This window comes from Rhincodon typus, chromosome 3, assembly GCF_021869965.1.
Source record: "Rhincodon typus isolate 14 chromosome 3, sRhiTyp1.1, whole genome shotgun sequence".
Taxonomy (NCBI): domain Eukaryota; kingdom Metazoa; phylum Chordata; class Chondrichthyes; order Orectolobiformes; family Rhincodontidae; genus Rhincodon; species Rhincodon typus.
The window spans coordinates 5,319,362-5,338,898 of record NC_063334.1 but is presented as its reverse complement, the minus strand read 5'-3'; the positions used below and the strand labels follow the sequence as shown (position 1 = coordinate 5,338,898).

At 39.7% G+C, this 19,537-nt stretch overlaps 1 protein-coding gene across 1 annotated transcript in view; it reads left to right on the top strand.

Moving 5' to 3' along the window:
• The window catches only part of LOC109938075 (centromere-associated protein E), a 109,436-nt gene that overhangs the window by 32,933 nt on the left and 56,966 nt on the right, over nt 1-19,537 (top strand). Inside the window, exons 13-19 of the mRNA XM_048619690.1 lie at nt 687-812; nt 11,860-12,114; nt 14,095-14,355; nt 14,560-14,817; nt 15,016-15,276; nt 16,198-16,458; nt 16,655-16,915. Of these exons, the coding sequence (XP_048475647.1) occupies nt 687-812; nt 11,860-12,114; nt 14,095-14,355; nt 14,560-14,817; nt 15,016-15,276; nt 16,198-16,458; nt 16,655-16,915 (1,683 nt within the window). The remainder of the gene's footprint in view (nt 1-686; nt 813-11,859; nt 12,115-14,094; nt 14,356-14,559; nt 14,818-15,015; nt 15,277-16,197; nt 16,459-16,654; nt 16,916-19,537) is intronic.

Genomic DNA, 19,537 nt, shown 5'->3' with positions numbered 1-19,537 from the left:
TCATGTGGTGTGGGTTCACAATGATAAAATCAATAGTTTTGATTTTCTGTTCATATGCATTGACAGGAAAGGCATGATTATTAACTTACCGTGTATGTTCCTTTTTTTTTTTTGAAGCAAACTATTGAGGTTTAAGAGGTGTATTTTGTCTTTTTTTTTAAATTACAAAATGTTGAGACAGAGTTTTGGAGCAGTCTCTTCAAGCCATTAAAGTCAACAGCTTGTGAGGCCTTGTTTTTTTGTCTTAAAAAGTTGGAACAATAGAAGTAGCCTGAATACGTGGGGCCAAGCTCCCACAGAACCAGGATTTTTAGTTTTTAGAGATAGTAGTAGGAACTGCCGATGCTGGAGAATCTGAGATAACAAGGTGTAGAGCTGGATGAACACAGCAGGTCAAGCAGCATCAGAGGAGCAGGAAGGCTGACGTTTCAGGAGCTTTCTACAGTTGCTGGGCTCTTGAAGCTGGATGTAGAACTCGTATTCCTCTCTCTGTTATAGCTAAAAGCTTGGATTCTCTTCCTGCTGTCTCACATGCAATTCTACAATCTAGTTTACTGAATCTGCCTTTGCCAAGGCTGTGTTTATGGGATGTTACTATATTGGAACAGTTAATTAGTATCTTGTTGAGTTCTTTCATTCCTGAGTGTAAAGAAATGAACTTGCGTCCACTTTTTTTTTTTCTATAGTGTATAGAGAATCAGACAGAACTGAGAAGTCTACATGACCAGCTAAAATTGAATCAAAATGCGGAGATGAAACTGAAGAAGAATCTGGCTGAAACAGAGTACTTATTAAATGAAGAGAAGGAAAAGGTTGGACCAGTTTTGTGCACTTCTGGTTTTGCTACAGTTACTTAAAACTATAAATTACACTTAAGAAAATGGACATTTTACTATGCTTTTTTCACTTGTAGGACACAGCCAGCATTTATTGCCTATCCCTAGTTGGTCTTGAGGTGGTGGTGAACTGCTGCCTTGAACCACTACCAACTGATCTTGATGCTTTTTTTGAGATCTGGTAATGACCCATGCAACTCAGTTATTTGCAGGCTCATTTCAGAGGGCAGTTTAGAGTCAACCACATTACCATGAGCCTGGAGTCACGTGAGCCAGACCAGGCAAGGATGGAAGAGTTCCTTCCCTGATGGAGATTAGTGAAGGAGACAGATTTTTCCAACAATCGGCAATGGTTTTGTGGTCACGAGCAAAACTATTTATTGAAGACAAGAAGCTGAAGTAAGCCAATCACCTTCTCAAGCCTGCTCTGCCATTCAATAAGATCATGACTCATCTAATTGTGGCTCGCCTACTGTTTCCTGCCTATAGCTCATCCCCAACAATCCTCAACTCCCTTTTCAATGGAAAAAGCAATCTTTCTTGGCCTTGAAAATATTCAATGATCCAGCCTCCATTCTTCCCTGAGGAAGAGAATACCACAGGAAAACATTCCTCAATAAATATTTGTCCTAATTTCAGTGCTAAATAGGGAGGTCTTACCCCTCATTTTTAAACTGTCCGCTTGATGCTGATTGCCCCACAAGGGAAAACGTACTTTAAGCATCCACTCTCTCATATCCCATTAGACTATAAAAAGTAGGAACAGAAGTAGGCCATTCAACCCATTGACTCTGGTCTGACATTCAATGAAATGATGACTGATCTGAAAATCCACACCTCCACTTTCCTGCCTTTTTCCTATAACCCTTGACTCCCTCACTGATTTGAAAATCTGCCCCTTAAATCTCAGCCTTTAAATATGCTTAACAACCCAAGCTCCCCAGCCACATATCAGAAAGAATCCTATAAATTCATGATTCAGAAGGAATTTCTCCTCCTCTTTCTTCAATGTGCGACCCCTTGTTCTGATATTCTGTCCTCTGGTCCTAAACTCTCCTGCAACCCTTTCGTATCTACTTTGTCAAGTTCCCCAGGATTTTTCTTTGTTTCAACAAGGTCACCTTTCATTACTCTAAATTCCAAAGAGTACAGACCCAATCTACTCAAGCTGTCCTCCTAAGACAGTCCCTCCCTATCCGGTATCAGCCCAGTAAACCTACACTGGACTCCCTCGAATGCCAATATTTCTCCCCTTGGATAAGGGCCTAAAGCTGTTTAGTATTGCAGCTATGGTCCAACTAGTGTCTTGTATAGTTCTAGCAAAGACTCCTTACTTTCATTCTCCATTCCCTTGACAATGAAGGCTGAAGTTCCAATTAAGGGTATACAAGGGAAGAGAGTAGCTAAAGTGAATGTTGGTCCCTTGGAAGATGAGACTGGGGAGGTAAAAGTGGGAACAAAAACTGCTCTTCTCTCTGGGTTCTATCCTATAGTTTACTCCCTAACCCCCCCTCTCCCTATTTTCTGCATATATGCCGACGTTTTCCCAGCTACCATCAGTTCTGAGGAAGGGTCACCGGACCTGAAACGTTACTTTGATTTTTTTTTTCCTTCACAGATGCTGCCAGACCTGTTGAGCTTTCCCAGCAACTTCTGTTTTTGTTCCTGATTTGCAGCATCTGCAGTTCTTTCGGTTTTTATTTATTTTCCCAAGTTCTGTAGCTTCCATATCCTTCTCCACAGTAATCACTGATGCAAAATAACTATTTACTATCGCCTCCATCTCCTGCAGTTTCACACATAGGTGACCTTGCTGATCTTTAAGAGGCCCTATTTTCTCCCTAGTTACCCTTTTGTCCTTTAAATATATTTGTAGAATCCCTTTGGATTCTCATTAACGCAATTTTGCCAAAGCTGTTTTATCACCTCCTGATTTCCCTCGAGTATACTTCTACTGTCTTTATATCCTTCAGGGATTCTCTCAGTCCCTGGTGTCTCTTCCTAACATCTGCTTCCTACTTGACCAATGTTTAGACTCCTAGACATTTACAGGACAGGGGATGCCATTCAGTCTATTGTGTCCATACCAGTCAACAAAGGTCTGACTACACCTAATCCTATTTTCCAGCTTTTGGCCCATAGCCCTGGAAGATATTGCATCATGAGTGATTATCTAAATACTATTAAAATGTTAAAGTTTCCGTCGAACTATCACTCCAGTGGAAAAAATTCTCAACTCTCCTCAATCTACTACATCTTACCTTAACTCCTGGTTATTGGCCCCTCTTTAAATGGGAAAAATGTCTTTCTATCTACTCTATACATGTCCCTGCAACTCTACACCTCTACCAGGTCCCCATCTCACTGTTCTGAGAGAAACAACCCCAGCTTATCTATTCTTTCCTCGTAGCTCCGATTCTCTCACCCAGGCAGTATCCTGGTGAATCACCTCTGTGTCCTTTGCAGTGCTATCACGTCCTTTCTATAATGAGATAACCAAAAGTGTGTACAGAATTCCAACCATGTTCTCACCAACATTTGTACAATTCCTGCAAAACATCCTTGTTCTTTTATTCTGTGCCTTGGCAAGTAAAGGCAAGTATCCCAAATGCCACCTTAACCAATATAGCCACCTGTCCAGATACTTTAAGAAATATGTGGATGCACATATCAAGGCCCCTCTGATCTTTACTACTTTCCAGAGTCCACCATTCATTATGAATCCCTTGTTAGCTGCCTTCAAGTGCATTATCTCAGTTTTCTGCATTGAATTCCATTTCCCACTGCTGTGTCTACCTGTGTCTTCCTGCACTTTATAGCTATCCTGCTCACCATTTAACACCATACATATTTCCTAAACAGAAGAAAATGAAACAAAAGAAGCGGAACAGAAGTATACAGTCAGGAGAGGGTGATCTTGGCAATCCTCAGTAATGGTTCTGAGAGCACATGGACTTAATGTCAGTTACATGTCAACTTATCTGGAGGAGAGAAGAGTGTGGCAGTCAGTGTGGTGCCATGTGTGGGTGATATTAACTGTCAGTTGTGTAATTGGCACTGTGAGTGAACTATAAGGTGTAGGCGTGGTGGTTTGGAGACTGAATGAAGCTGTGCAGATTCATGACAGATTGCAATTGTTGTCAGATGAGTGATGGGGTGGTGGTGTGTTGAGCAGTGTCTGAAGCCAGAGCTGCAGTGGGAGAGATATACAGTTAGGAACATTTCTCCCTGATATTGTTGAGGTGAGTAAACCACTTGAGCAGTGAATGAAGGAGCTCTGTTTCCTGACATTGATGTAAAATGGCTCTCTGGTTCCACTGCTTTACAAAGGAGGCACTCATACTCCAATGGATGGCTGGCTTCCCTATAACTGTATCCCCGAACAAATCTTCCAGTGCAGTGTCAGGCAGCCACAGATGAAGCTCTCTCTGTTTTTCCTCTTTGTCTCTGTCTTTCCCTTTCTTATATTGTGGGATTTCAACTATTAGTCATAGTAGAAAGGTTTTAAAGGCATAAACTTTCTTGAAATGGATGCAGAAGAACTTTGTAGGACCACCAACATCTTATAAAAAAGACATTGCAGTGCTGGATCTAATCCTGGGGAATGAAGCTGGTCACAGGTGACTCTGGAGGAGTATTTTAGGGATAGCAACCACAACACCATACATTTTAAATCTGTTATGGGAGTGGAGAAAGAAAGTCTGCAAAAAAAAATGTTTTGGATTGGGGTAATGCAGATTTTATTAAAATAAGGCAGGATCAGGCCAAAATAGACTGGGAACAGCTACTTGAAGATAAACCTACAGCAGGATAGTGGGAAGCTTTCAGCAAGTTACTGGGGAAAATAGAGGCTCAATATGAACCCTTTTGGATAAAATGTAGGAGCAACAACCCAGAGAAACCTGGAAATCTAGGAATAAAAAAAGAAAGAAAGATATATAACCAGTACAAAGGAAGGAAAATAACTGAAGCCCTAAAGAGGGAGTATGAGAAACCATTGGTGGGCAAGATTAGGGAGAATCCAAAGATATTCTACGAGTATATCAGGGGGAAGAGAATAACCAGAGGAAGGGTAGGGCCTATTCGGGATCAAGGGAGCAATCTAATTGTGAAGCTGGATGACATTGATGGTGTTAAATAAGTACTTCACATTTGTGTTTACTTGGGGGGAGGAGGAGAATGTAAATACAGAATTTGAGAAGATGCACGGAGAGGTTTTTGAGTTGATTGATATAGGGAGTGAGGAAGTATTGGAGATTTTGGTGGATCTAAGAGAACAAACCCTGATGTCCTAATGAGCTGTATCTCAGGCTGTTGTGGGAGATGAGGAGGGAATTATAGGGATCCTGATCCAAATTTTTAAATTATCTCTGGCCACAGAGGAGGTGCCAGAGGACTTGAAGACAGCTAATGTGGTTCTGCTTTAGAAGAAGGGTGGCAGAGGTAGACCAGAGAACTACAGATTAAACCTAACATCAGTGGGAGGGAAATTGTTGGAAAAGTAGTGCAGGAGGAAATTAATCTCTGTTTAGAAAGGCAAGATTTGATCAGAGATAGTCAGCATGGCTTTGTCTGAGGAAGGTCGTGCCTAATAAATCTGGTAGAATTTTTTGAGGTGGTGTTTGTTTGTTTGTATGTATGAGGATAGGGCAGTTGATAGATTTCAGAAAAGCTTTTAACAAGGTCCCGTTGAAACTAACAAAAGGGTAAAACTCACGGGATCCTGGGTAACTTGACAATTTGAATCCAAAATTTGCTTAGTGATAGGAACCAGAGGGTGGTGGCAGAAGGTTGTGTCTGGAGGCTGGTGTCCGGTAGTGTTCACCAGGGATCAGTGCTGGATCCCTTATTGTTTGTCATATTCATAAATGTGGGGGGTGAAAGTGAAAGGGAGTGATAAGTCTGTGAACGACACAGATTGGCCGGGTTGTTGGCAATGAGAAGGAAGATATTTGGTTATAGGAAGATGTAAAAGGCTTGATCAGATGGGCAGATAAATAACAGATGGAATTTAACCTTGATAAAGGTGAGGTGATGCATTTTGGAAGAAGTAACAGGACAACGGAGTACTCAATGAATAGTAGGACACTAGGAAGCTTGCTGACAAGATAGCAGGGCAGATTAATAGGTTAGCCAAGAAAGCATATAGGACACTTGCCTTTATCAGTAATGGCATAGATTATGAGAGCAGGGAGGTTACGTTGGAGCTCCATAGAACTTTGATTAAGCCACAGCTGGAGCACTGCATGTAGTTCTGGTCACCACACAATAGGAAGGATTTGATTGCACTGGAGGAGGTGTATGTGAGTCACCAGAATGTTGCCCAGGATGGAGTGTTTCGGCTATGAAGACAGGCAATGTAAGGGCTGCCTATATTTGAAAGACAAAATGACTGACAAGGGATCAACAGAATTAAAAGTCATGCTCCAGCGTTTAGACACAAAATAGCAGACAATGGTACCTGTGAACTGGGGTTATTTTAAGGCCAAAGGGGGAGCCCTGCACAAACAGCTATCAGAGGCAGTTCGTTAAGAGGATGTCCAAGGATTGACAAGTTCATTTAAATTATGACAAGTGATTGATTCTAGCCTCATTAACAAAAGGATGTTGTCCCATTAAGTGAACAGAGTTAGTTAGAATAAGGGGTGTAAATCTCATTGCAGAAGACAAATACAGCCTGATTTATCTTGCAGTCCTTAGCTGCTTCTTTGAAACTATTTAATATTAAGAAATAGGTTCTAGTTGAAAATACTTCAGGTAAACACAGATTTCTATGTAATTATAGATACACCTATATAACCAATATATAATAGAAGCATTAGGGGAAAACATTCAAATATAAATGTGAAAGTTAATTAGTCTCAAGAACCATTTTCTTTGTCACTAAAGGGATGCCTGGTGTATCCTGTGAGAAACAACTTTATCATTTGCCTTTTTTTTTGTCATCCACAGACTTGGTGATAAAAATTCACTTCTCTTATCCAAGTCATGAATATATATTGTAAATAATTGCTGCCCCAGCAGCCATCCCTGTTGCACTCTACTAGCTACAAATTGCTATTCTGAAAATTCCCCCTTATCCCAATTGTCTTCTATTAGTTAGCCAGTCTTCTATCCATACAATATACTCCAACACCTTGGGCTCTTAAACTTGAGGTATCATCCATTAGGCTACGTATCAAATCCCTTCTAAAAACATAACATCCGTTGTTCCCCTTTATCTATTCTGCTTGTTACCCCTTCAGAATTCGAGTAAATTTGTCAGGCATGATTTCTCTTTCATGAAGCCATATTTACTCTGCTTGATCATATTGTACATCCCTAAATGCTGTGCTATTGCTTCCTTTCATGATAAAATCAGAAGTCACATGACACCAGGTTATAGTCCAACAGGTTTATTTGAAATCTTCAGCTTTCAAAGCGCTGCCCCTTTGTTAGGTGAAATGAGGAGGAGAAGACAGGCAGGCACTGAATTTATAATCCGAGATCAAAAGATCATACAAATGGTGTGAGTGGAGTGTCAACAGGCTGAATAATAAGTCCCTGGTGATCAAGAGTGTCAGACGCTGTGAGTAAAGTGTTAACGGCTGAATGATAAGTGAAGGATGACTTACAATCCGATTAATTAAGGCAGAGAGATAATTACAAAAAATTTAAAATAAGGAGGTGCTGGAGACCACTCAAATGACTGGAATAACATGACAGGTAGAAGAGTCGCATGCCGAGGGCCTAATCAAGGTAACCAGTAATCCAAAATTGCATAAACTAATTGAAGATAGAGCACTCATAACAAGTTATCAAGGTGATATTATAAAAATGGGACAGTAAGGGAGATTTTACAAATGCAGAACAGTATGGTGAGGTTACATGTAGTGTGACATGAACCTAAGATCACAGTTGAAACCATCTTCGGGGTGTACAGCACTTGGCTATCCGTTTCTGCTCGGCAACTCTGCATTATTGTACATCCCTAAGGCCACCTTGGAGGACACTTACCTGAAGATCGGAGGCTGAATGTTTTGTCTGCTGAAGTATTCCCCGACTGGAAGGGAACATTCCTGCCTGGTGATTGTTGCATGGTATCCATTCATCCATTGTCGTAACGTCTGCAAACTGCCTGTTTTGACACCATCACCTTGATAATTTATGATCTCTCTACCATAATTAGTTTGTACAGTTTTGGATTACTTGTTACTTTGTTTAGACTGTTGGCATGCAGCTCTTATACCTATCGTGTTATTTCAGTCATTTGATTTGCCTCCAGCTTATTTTTATTTGTTCTGTAATTATCTCTCTGCCTCATTTAATCGGATTGTAGGTCATCCCTTCATTTTTTGTTCAGCTGTTAACGCTTTACTCACACCGTCTGACACTCTTGATCACCTGTGAAGACTTATTATTCAGCCCATTGACAATCCACTTGCACCATTTGTATGATCTTTTGATCTCTGCTTGTGTGTCTTCTCACTTCACCTGATGAAGGGGCAGCATTTTGAAAACTTGTGATTTCAAATAAACCTGTTGGACTATAACCTGGTGTCGTGTGACTTCTGACTCTGTCCACCCCAGTCCAACAGCAGTACCTAACAACATTTCCCCAATAACAGACAGTAAGCTAACTGGCCCATAGTTACCTGTGTCTTTTTTGTCTCTTTTGTCTCCTTTTCCTTTTTAAATGATGTTACATTGGCAGTTTTCCAAACCTCTGGGACTTTTCCAGAATTTAAGGCTTCTAGGACGATTACTACCAGTGTCGCCTCTATCTCCAGCTATTTCCTTTAATATCCTATGATGCATCTTTTGTGTCCAGCTGAATTATTGATCTGGAAGCTCATTGGTTTTCTTAGCATTTTTTTCTGTAGTAATGACTGTTGTCTTTATTTCCTTTTCTCCTTGATTATTTGATAATTTTGGAATGCAATTAGTGTCTTCTACTTCTACAGCCTAGGCATATTTTTACTTTGCTTCTCTCTTTTTACATATTGAAGCAAGCTCTTTTGTCTTTCTTGATGTTACCTGCAATTTTACCATCAAAGTTTATTTACTCTCTCTTTTTGGTCATGTTTTGTTTGTCTTTGAAACTTTCCTAATCCCCTGTCTTACCACTAGTCATTGCCACATTGTTCAATTTGATGTTATCCTTAACTTTCCTCATTTAACCTTGGTTAGTTGGCTTATCCCCTGCCTAGAATCCTTTGTCTTCTCTGGAATACATCTTTGCTGAGAGCCATGAACTAATTTCTTAAATGTCTGCCATTGTTCCTCAACTGTCTTTTGCTGTTAAATTCCTTTCACAATCTATTCCAGCCAGCATTGCCCTCATTCCTTTGTAATTACCCTTTTTAAGCTTAGCACAATTAGTCCTGACCCTGATCACAGACCAATTTTGAATTCCTAGTCGGAAGGAGTAAGATTTTGCCCTCCTGAGCAAAGGGTCCAGGTAATTTTCCTCTTCCCTCATTGCAGTGTAATGTCTGCAGTTCAGACTCCAGCTCCTGAATATGGATCCAAAGTGCCTTGAGCTGCAAACACTTCCAACATTGGTGTCCAGCAGCAACATATCATCTGTCCTCCCATCACTTTGGTATTTGATTTCACTTATAAATTAATTACTTGAGATTCCCTGCTCTTTATATTTTAATATTTCATTTTTATAAGCCAAAAAAAAAGCAAAAATCACCAGTATTAATCTACTACTTGAGCAGTTCTTTTTAAGAAACGAGAAGAGATGACACTGGAGACCTAAACACAAACTGAAGACTTTCACTTCAAAAGCTAGAAATATTCACCAATCAGAGATAGTAAGAACTGCCGATGCTGGAGTCTGAGACAACACAGTGCGGAACTGGAGGAGCACAGCAGGCCAGGCAGCATCAGAGGAGCAGGAAAGTTGACGTTTCGGGTTGGGACTCTTCTTCAGAAAAAGGGCCTTTTCTGAAAAAGGGTTCCAACTCGAAACGTCAACATTCCTGCTCCTCTGATGCTGCCTGGCCTGCTGTGCTCCTCCAGCTCCGCACTGTTACTACTCACCAATCAGCTTCTTTTCTTCCACTTGTGTCATGCTGTAGTTTGTGATGTCACTCTGTCAGCTGCCTCCTTGATCCACACCTTTCTTATGCTCTCCCACTCACCCCACATTCTGAGGAGTTTACTAATTGCAATAAACCTTAGTTAAAGCTCCTCCACCCACCCCCCACTTTGACCTAATTCCCACTTGGAACCAAATTTTCAATAGTATCGTCAGTATTTCACTAGGCATTTGTTTCATTCTGCTGAAGTTTTCTCACACTGATCATGCTCCTTTATTGACTGCTGTGACTGACTTCCCTTTTCTTATAAAGGTCTCTTCAGAAAAACATGTTTCCCTACAATAATCGACACCTTGTGTGCTTGAAATCTAACAGGGTCAGGCAGCTACCTCCTTTTTAATTTTAATTTTTAAATTTAATTATTTTTTAAATTCCATTTTACTTTTTAAAAAGCTACTGTCCTAATCTGATGTTAACTCTTAAAATTGAATTTGAAAAGGATATATCAGTTGAATTTCCACTTTGGACCAAACTTCCAACAGTATAGCTAGTAACTCACTCAGCCCTTGGTGTCTCTGTGCTGTGGTCTCGTGCACACTGACTTGCTCCTTACATTTGCACCAGTTCTCAAAATCCCAAATATGATCTTGTTTGATTTTATGTCTCACGAGAACTCTGTACAACTGAAGCACTACTTCCCTACTTTTGTACACTCCTACTCGCTTGTTGTGCCTGCATACCTGCATTTTGTGATTCATGAATGAGAACAACTGCAGTTTCTCTCCATTTAAGTAGTGTGCTACTTTTGTATACTTCGTTCCAAAATGGGCAACTTCATATTTTGCCATGTAATTGTCATGCTGTCACATTTTGCCCACTCTTAACCTGTCTAAATCCCTCTTAGACCCTATATATCTTTTAGACAGCTTGTTTTCCTACCTATGTTTGTGCCATTAGTAAATTTTAGCCAGTTTACGTTTGAGTCTTTCAGCCAATTGATCAGAATAGGCTGTAAATAGTTAAGGCCCTAGCACTGATTTCTCTGGTAGTACAGAAGTTGCAGCTTGTCAACTTGAATGTTTCCTGTACCAATCCTTGATTCATGCTAATGCTGCAGCCAGCACCTTGACCGCTATGAAGTATTTTATGAAGTAACCTTTGTGACACCCTGTCAAGTGCCTTTTGGAAATCCACATATTCACATGTATAGGTTTTGCTTTGTACAGCTTGCTTGTTACTTCCTCGAAGTAACTGAAATAAATTAGTGGAACGCTATTTTACTCTTACAAAACCATGTTGACTCTCAATATTTTCTGAATGTTCCCACTATTAACTCCTTCATAGTGGTATCTTGCATTTCCCAATTACAGATTTTAGGCTAACTATCCTGTAATTTCCTTCCTACTGCTGTCTTCCTTTTATTGAATCCAAGTGTCACGTATGCAATTTTCCAATTAGGTGGGACTTTTCAGGAATCTATAGAATTCTAGAAGATAGTAGGCAGTGCATCAATGATCTCTGCAGCCATTTTTTGTTTAATACTACAGGGCATAAGGACTTATCAGATTTGTTTCCATTGTTACTTCCTGCCTTTGTACCTCCTTGATTTTCTTTTATTACTGTGTTGTTTTGGTTTCCTACAGTGAAGATGAGTACACATACCTATCCAGTGCTTCTGCTATTTCCTCCTCATTGATTCCCCAGTATTCTGACTGCAGCTGATTTGGGATCCGACTTGCTGAGAATTAGAGGGAATCCTAGCCTGATGGATCATGAGTTTAATTATTGCAGCTGATTACCATGGTTAACCACTGAAACATTCACACAAGGCTGTAAAATAACTGAACGTCATTTTATCACGAAATGCAGATGTAAAAGTCGGCTTAGAAAGATCTCAAAATAAACAGCAAAGTAATAATTCAACTTGTATCCTTTCACTATCCTTTTTAAAAAAGAGTACGCTATCCCAGGTTAAATATAAATGTTTTCATCAGGTACAAGCACTAACTAAAGAACTCCAAATGGTGGCCTCTCAACATATGAAGAGTGAGAACCAAGGACTCGAGGTTCATGATTCCAATAAGCAAGACACAGAATTACAAGAAAAATTTTTCAACCAGCGTCTCCAACAGCTCGAGGATGAGAAATCAGCCTTAGTGAAGGAGAAGGACGATCTCCAGGCAATTCTGGAAAGTGTCAAAATAGAAAAGGATGCAATGAAGAGTGCCATGCAAGGAAAAACTGAGATGGTGAGTTCATCTTTTTAAGAACATGAAGTCAACTTGAATGGTTGGCCAGAGTTTGCTGAGAAAGTAATATCTGAATTATACCAGCATAAGAGCGCAAATTGACCAGCCTGTAATGAGAGGAGCTCAATGAATCATAAAATGTTACTGACTTGTTTACACATCATTTTACTTGAGGGGAACTGGCATCTTTCAATTGATCTATCTGTGATTTTTTAGTCATCTTAATAATCCATTAAATCCTCAATTCTATTAAGATGCAAGTACCTGTTTAATGATATGACTGCCAAGATGGTGAATGTTTATACAAGTAGTCTCTCATTCCATCAGCTTGTGGATTGTTTTGAGATTTATAAGTTCATAATTTCTTCTTTTCAGTCTGTCTTAACCCAGTCATTTTCTTTCTCCTCTTAAACGGATACTGAATTTTTCTCCTTTTTAATAGAGAAACACAAAATAGGAATGGAAGTAGGCCATTTGGCCTTTGGAGTCTGTTCTGCTATTTGATAAGATCATGGCTGGTCATCCAACTCAATAGCCTATTTCTGCTCTACAAACTACTGACCCCTCCTCCCCCGCAAACATATTCTTTGATCCCTTCATCCCTAAATGCTATGTCCAACTCTTCTTGAAATCATAATGTTTTAGCCTTGATAGCTCTCTGTAGTAGTAAGTTCCACAGACTCTCTGCTCTGGGTGAAGAAATTTCACCTCTTCATGTCCTTAGAATGTAACCCCAGTTCTGAACTCCCTTACCATCAGAAACATTCTTCCTGCATCTACCTTGTCTAGTCCTGCCAGAATTGCATAGGTTTTTGCAATCCCAACCCACACCCCTATTTTCCTGAACTCTAGCAAATATAGTCCAAACAAATTCAATCTCTCCTCATAAGTCAGTCTTGCCATTCCAGAAATCAGTCCAGCAAAACCTTCATTACACTCCACCCATAGCAAGAACATCCTTTGTCAGATAAGGAGACCAAAACAGAACACAATATTCCAGGTCTCACTGAAGCCCTGCAAGCCATCCCTGCTCCTGTACTTTAATCCTGTTGCTATGAAGGCCAACATACCAATGGCCACCTGCTCACCTGCATGCTTACCTTCAATGACTGGTGTATAAGGGCACCCACATCATTTTGCATATTCTCCCCTTTCAATTTATAGCCATTCAGATAATCTGCTTTCCTGTTTTTTGCTTCCAAAGTGGATGGCTTCACATTTATTCAAGCTGTACTGTATCTGCCATGCACTTGCGCAGTCACTCAACTGAAGCATCTCTACAACCTCCTCACAGCTGACCGTCCCATCCACCTTCTCAACCCTATTTATTTATTTCTAATTCTTTAAAACAATAATTAGTGTGAAAGATGGTTTGTCATATTGTTTACCCGGATACCAGAGACCCTCTGTCCTTCATTTGAGTTCAGTGGTTAACACTGCTGCCTCGCCTGGGACCTGGGTTCAATTCCAACCTCGGGTGACTGTCTGTACAAATTCTGCACATTCTCCCCATGTCTGCGAGGGTTTCCTCTGAGTGCTCTGGTTTCCTCCCACTGTCCAAAGACGTGCAAGTTGGGTGGATTGGCCATGCTAAATTGCCCTGTAGTGTCCAAGAAGTGCAGGTTAGGTGCAACAACCATGGGGAATGTAGAGTTACAGGGATGGGGTGGGATGTTTTTCTGGAGGGTTGGTGTGGACTCAATGGGCCAAATGGCCTGCTTCCACACTGTAAGGATTCTATGAAAAGCCCAAACTTGTAGAAACAAGACTGACTAATGAAAGTGCGCCATGAAATACTTGCTTGAAAAAGAATCTGACCCAGTATAATCCTTGGAACCTAACTGAATTAATGAAGCAGATTTTTAGAAAGATAACGTTTGCTTTGTACTGTACTTTCCTTTGAATATGTGTAGAAAGACTTTCTCAAGTTATGCTCCTAATAGTACAGTTACATTTTGTAGTTTTTGAACATTCTATTAGATACAAGAGAGAAGCAAGGAACGGCACTGTGTGATATCTCAACATGATATACTGCCCACTGAGAGTGAAGAACTTAGAGATCAAGTTTCTAAAGAGTCGAGTGCAGAGATGCAAGAAGACAAAATCAACTGGCAGCTCCAACAACTAAAGGATGAAAATTCTTCAATACTAAAGCAGAAGGATGATCTCCAGGTGATGCTGGAGAGTGTCACAGTGCAAAGAGATGAAATGAAGAGTGCACTAAAGGAAAAATCAGCGAGGGTCAGTTTGTTTATTTTTAATATCCTAGATTATTAAATTGTAATATTGATTAAACAAGGACCATGTATCCTTGTATGGTCTGCATTTTAAATGCAGATTTATTGCAGAGCATCTATTGTGAACAGTATAACCTCATGAAATGTGGAGGAAGATCTTGAGTGCATCTTTTGTAATAATAGTTATGCCTGTAATTCTTCCTACTAGATGCATGAACAAACTGAAGAACTGCAACGTGTCGCGTCTCAACATGATATGCTGCTTGGTGAAATTGAAGAGCTGAGAGCCCCTGGTTCCAAAGAACAAGAAGCAAAAATTGAGAATGAAGTTAATCAGAGGCTCCAGCAACTTGAGAATGAACATTCATTGATACGAAAAGAAAAGGATAATCTCCAGGAGACATTAGAGTGCGTCAAAGAAGAACGGAATGAAATGAAGAGCACATTACAGGAAATTACGGAGAAGGTGAGTTATTAATTCTTCTCCGAGGCAAATATGCTATTTATTCTGAAAGGCTCCTTGTACCTCTCTGAATTTTATTCACATTAGTATGCAGTGTTTTCTAGTGTATTCTGTCTAACCTCCTGAAAATATACAGATACCTTAGAAATGTATGTATCTGTCAACACAGCTCTATCTGTAATTGATTAATGTTTCTATTAGATACAGGAACAAACTAAGGAACTCCACCAAGTAGTGTCTCAGCGAGATGTGCTATTTGGTGTGATTGAAGAGCTGAGAGCCTCTATTTCCAAAGAACAGAAAGCTGAAATTCAGGAGAAGGAATTCATTGAGAGGCTTCAGCAGCTCAAGATTGAAAAAGCAACCATCGCAAAGGAGAACAATGATCTTCAGGCAATGCTGGAGAGTGTAAAATTGCAAAGGGATGAAATTAAGAACACCTTACAAGAAAACACTGAAAAGGTGAGTTGATTTTTATTAAAATAACTTAGGATAAATATAGTGGGTCAGATTTTTCTGAAAAGATAATGCCATCTGAATGGCATGTGATTATTGATTGCATAAATTAATTTGTAACCTCAGTGACAAGGAGGTCTATGAATGACAAATCACCAGAAGTTTGTCTCATTTATGCAGCTTTGCATTTTGCTTTTGGTTACGGCAGTTTGCGATTAATCTTCCTGTGAATTGCGTTGAGTTGCAGCATTTGCACTTTAGTTGTCAATTATTCCAATAATTAGCAGCACAAGAACCCTTTTATAGATTATTATTGTTATTGGTTGTCTCATTACTCAGAAAATGGAACCATTTACTTTGGTGTCCAATTAATTCAGTTAATCACTGGATTTAAAATATTATTTTTAAATTATTTTCCTTTTGTCTTTTTGTTTTACATTGTTGATTCATTCTTTTCTTTATACCTGATTTGAAATGGAGATGAATTAAAAGTCACACTCTCAACTCTGAAATCCTCTTGATTTAAGAGATTTGAATTATTTGAGCTATTCTTTATCAAGGTGTCAGAAACCTGTTTCTCTTGCTTTGCCTTCACCTATTCATAATACAACAGTCTTGCAGATGAAACATTGTATTATCTAAATATATACAAGCAGGTTTAACAGGGCAAGATGTGCAATCTTGCTCCAGCAAAATCTGATCCAAAATCATCTCATTTATTCATGTTTGAACTTTTGTTGGAGTACATCTTCCACTAGGTAGAGTGCAGTCTTGTGAAAATGTGGAGGAAGACTTTATGATGGTATGCATCCAGCTGTAATGGTTTCAGTTGTAATTTTTACAGTTTCTGTTGGATTCAGGAGCAAGCTACATTGTGCATCTGGCAGTGCAGTATGATTTCATATGTATTTTTGATGCTTCTCTTAGATGCGAGAGCAAAGTGAGAAACTGCACCGTGTGGTAGCTCAGCGTGATGCGCTGCTTGGTGAAATTGATCAGCTGAGAGCTCATGTTTCCAAAGAGCAGTCCACAGAAAATCTAGGAGAGAAATTTAACCAATATCTCCAACAACTTGAGGATGAAAAATTAAATGTAATAAAGGAGAAGGAGGACATCCAGGAGTTACTGGAGCGTGTCAAATCACAGAGCAATGAAATGATGAGTACTTTACAAGGAAACACTGAGGCAGTGAGTCATAAATTTGCATCTATGGAAGAAATATGATTTTATTATGAAGGGGAGCATTTAAATTGAATAAACTTATTAACCAATTTTACAACACATTTGCTTTGTGTACAGGATAAACTCTTGAAAACATGGGGAATATTACAATGGTATGCATCTAATAGTACGGATTTCATTTATAATTTTTAATGTTTGTTAGATTCGGGAGCAAACGAAAGAACTGCGTCGTGTAGTGTCTCATCGGGATGAGTTACTTGGTGAGATTGAACAGTTGAGAGCTTGTGTTTCCAAGGAACAAGCAGTTAAAATTGAGGAGAAGGAGTTGAATCAGAGGCTTCAGCAATTTGACAATGAAAAATCAATCATCATGAAGGAAAAGTGTGATCTTGAAGAGACATTAAAAAGTGTCAAAGTACAGAGAGATGAAATGAAGAGGACCTTGGAAGAAAACCATCACATGGTGAGGAACAAAAACAAACTCAGAATTGCAAACTATTTTATCTTTTTCTGTTGTTACAAAATTGCAATTTTTATTCTTTCGTGTGATGGGAATATTGCTAGAAACGCCAATGTTTGCCCATTCAAAATTGCCCTGAGAAGGTGATATTGATTAGTAAGTGATATTGATTATTGAACTCAATGCGGTTCTTCTGCAAGTATAGCCACAGTGCTATTAGAAAAGGAGATTCAGAATTTTGATCCAGCAACGTTGCGGTAACAGTGAAGTTACAAGTCAGGATATTAAGTGTTTTGGAGGAGAACTTTGCAGATGTTAGTGGTCCCATGCACCTGCCTGATTCCTTCTGGACATTAGAAGTCAGAGAAGAACACCTGCAATGTCAACCATCATCGAGATTTTGAATTATATTGTTGATCATTCAATGTTGTCCTAAAATTCTGGAACTCTCTTCCCCTCAGCACTGAGTGTACTGTCATCGTAGTCTTCAGAGGTTCAAAATGCAGCTCACTACCAACTTTCTGAATAAAATTGGAATGGGCAATAAATGCTGGCCATGCCAGGACACCCACGTACCAAGAAATATTGAAAATAAATACAACTATCTTCCATTGTGCTAGGCGTGACTCCAGTAAGTGCAGTGAATTCCCTCAATTTACTACAGACTTCAATTTTGTCAGAGTTACTTGATGCCGCACTCAGTTAAGTGCTGTTTTTATTTTGTGGGTGATCGCTGTTGCCTCACCTCCTGGAATTGAGTTGGACAGAGTTTAGGGACAGACGAGCTGAGTTGCTGTAGAATCCCCAGCCTCTGACTCGGTCTCGTAGCCACCTTAGTTACATAGCTTATTGACATACATTTCTGGTCAATTGTAATTCCCCAGTTGTTGATGGTAGGAAGTCAGCAATGGCAATGCCTTTGAATGTCATGGAGAGATGGCTTGATTTGTTGTTAATGGGGATAGTTGTTGCCTGGTGCTTGTGTGATAAGCCTCAATGTAATCTATTGATGCCAGTTTTGCAACCGTAATGGAACAATTTGACTATGGGGTGTGGCTCATTCTGGAACACATCTTAAATACTGCTGCCAGGATGTTGTCAAGGTGCAAAGGCTTTGTTGTACCCAGCGTATCCAACTAGGTACAGCTGAATGTAATGGCAGTTAGTGACGTTATGGGTACTGAGATTACAGTTTGTGCTTGAATAAAATTCTACTAGTAATGACCTGCAGTATCACAAGTGCCCAGATTTGAGCTTCTAGATATGTTCTGAATTTATCCCATCAAACGGAGTTTTTGCCATATAGCACAGTGAAGGTTTTCAGTGTGAAGCACAGGCACGGGTACTCTGCGGTCATTACTCTTACACTGTTTCAGACAGTTGCATCTAAAATAAGGATGAGGTTGCATAGATTTTATCCTTGTCATGGGACATTTTGACAGATCTTTTCTTCAAGACTTGGCCAACTAGATTAGCAGTGATACGACGGAACCACAATTGGTGAAGCCCCCAACTGAGAACAGGTTTTGTTTCCTTTAGTGATTCCTTCGCTGGAGAAGGCGGTTCATGATGATCAACAGTAAGTTTCTTGTCCACGTTTGAGACATCATGAGATTCCTGTTTTTGGGTAAATGTTAATGACTTCCCAGGGATATTCCCTTTTGACTGTATACCACTCAGACTCCAGAGGTGGCAGCTATGTTCCGTCTTACTGACTGGATACGTTGGAGGATGGTAGTGGAGGATGCTGGGACATTTGCATGGTTAGCAGGCTGTTGCTTGATTAGCCCATGATTAGGATTAGTTCTTCAAACTTTGTAACATGTTCTCACACATTGGTGAGGAGGAATTTGATAAAGTGGTCGCACTGTGCCATTGTTCTTTCCTGTCACTTTTTTTTAATGCCAAGCTGCCTATTCTTTGACTTTTCTGCATCACTTTGCTACAGCTACAAAGTTTCAGAAACCAGCTAGGAATCAATTCTATTTCTGTAGGTTTGGAATTGCATGAAGACCAAACTTGGTAAGAATGGCAACTGATTTCCTGCTCAAGAGGACAGTAGTGAGCTAGATTTATTTGTAGTTTTGTTAGTAGCTATTTTTTAGCAATTCATGGAGTTTAGATTCCACAGCTGTCTTGATAGAGTTTAGATTCTGCTTTCTGAATTACTAACAAAATAATATTATACTGTTATGCTTTTGGTCCAACCTGCCAGTCCCCGCCTTCTAACTAATTTGTATGTCATGTTGAAATTTTGTTGTAAACTTTGAGAAAAGCACAAGTCTCCGTAAAAGAGCCTCAGTTGTATGGCCCAGCATATAAATACAAATATGGTAATGTGTGTTATGTAGAAGGGCCTACCTCTTCTTCCTGAGGTGCTCATCATTGTTCATGTCCATGTCATTTTTTAAATCATTCCATATGTTAGAAACAGCAGAGGCTATGGCCTCTTAACAACATGCTGACTGCAATACCGCAGTCTTGTGTACTGGAACCAGTATTTCCCAAATCTTTCATCCCAGAGCTGATTTGACATTGTCAGCTCCAAGAATTATGGAGAATTAGCTCAGATATCTCTTGCCAAAAAGAGGCAGAATTTGGCCATTTAAATCAAAATACTTCATT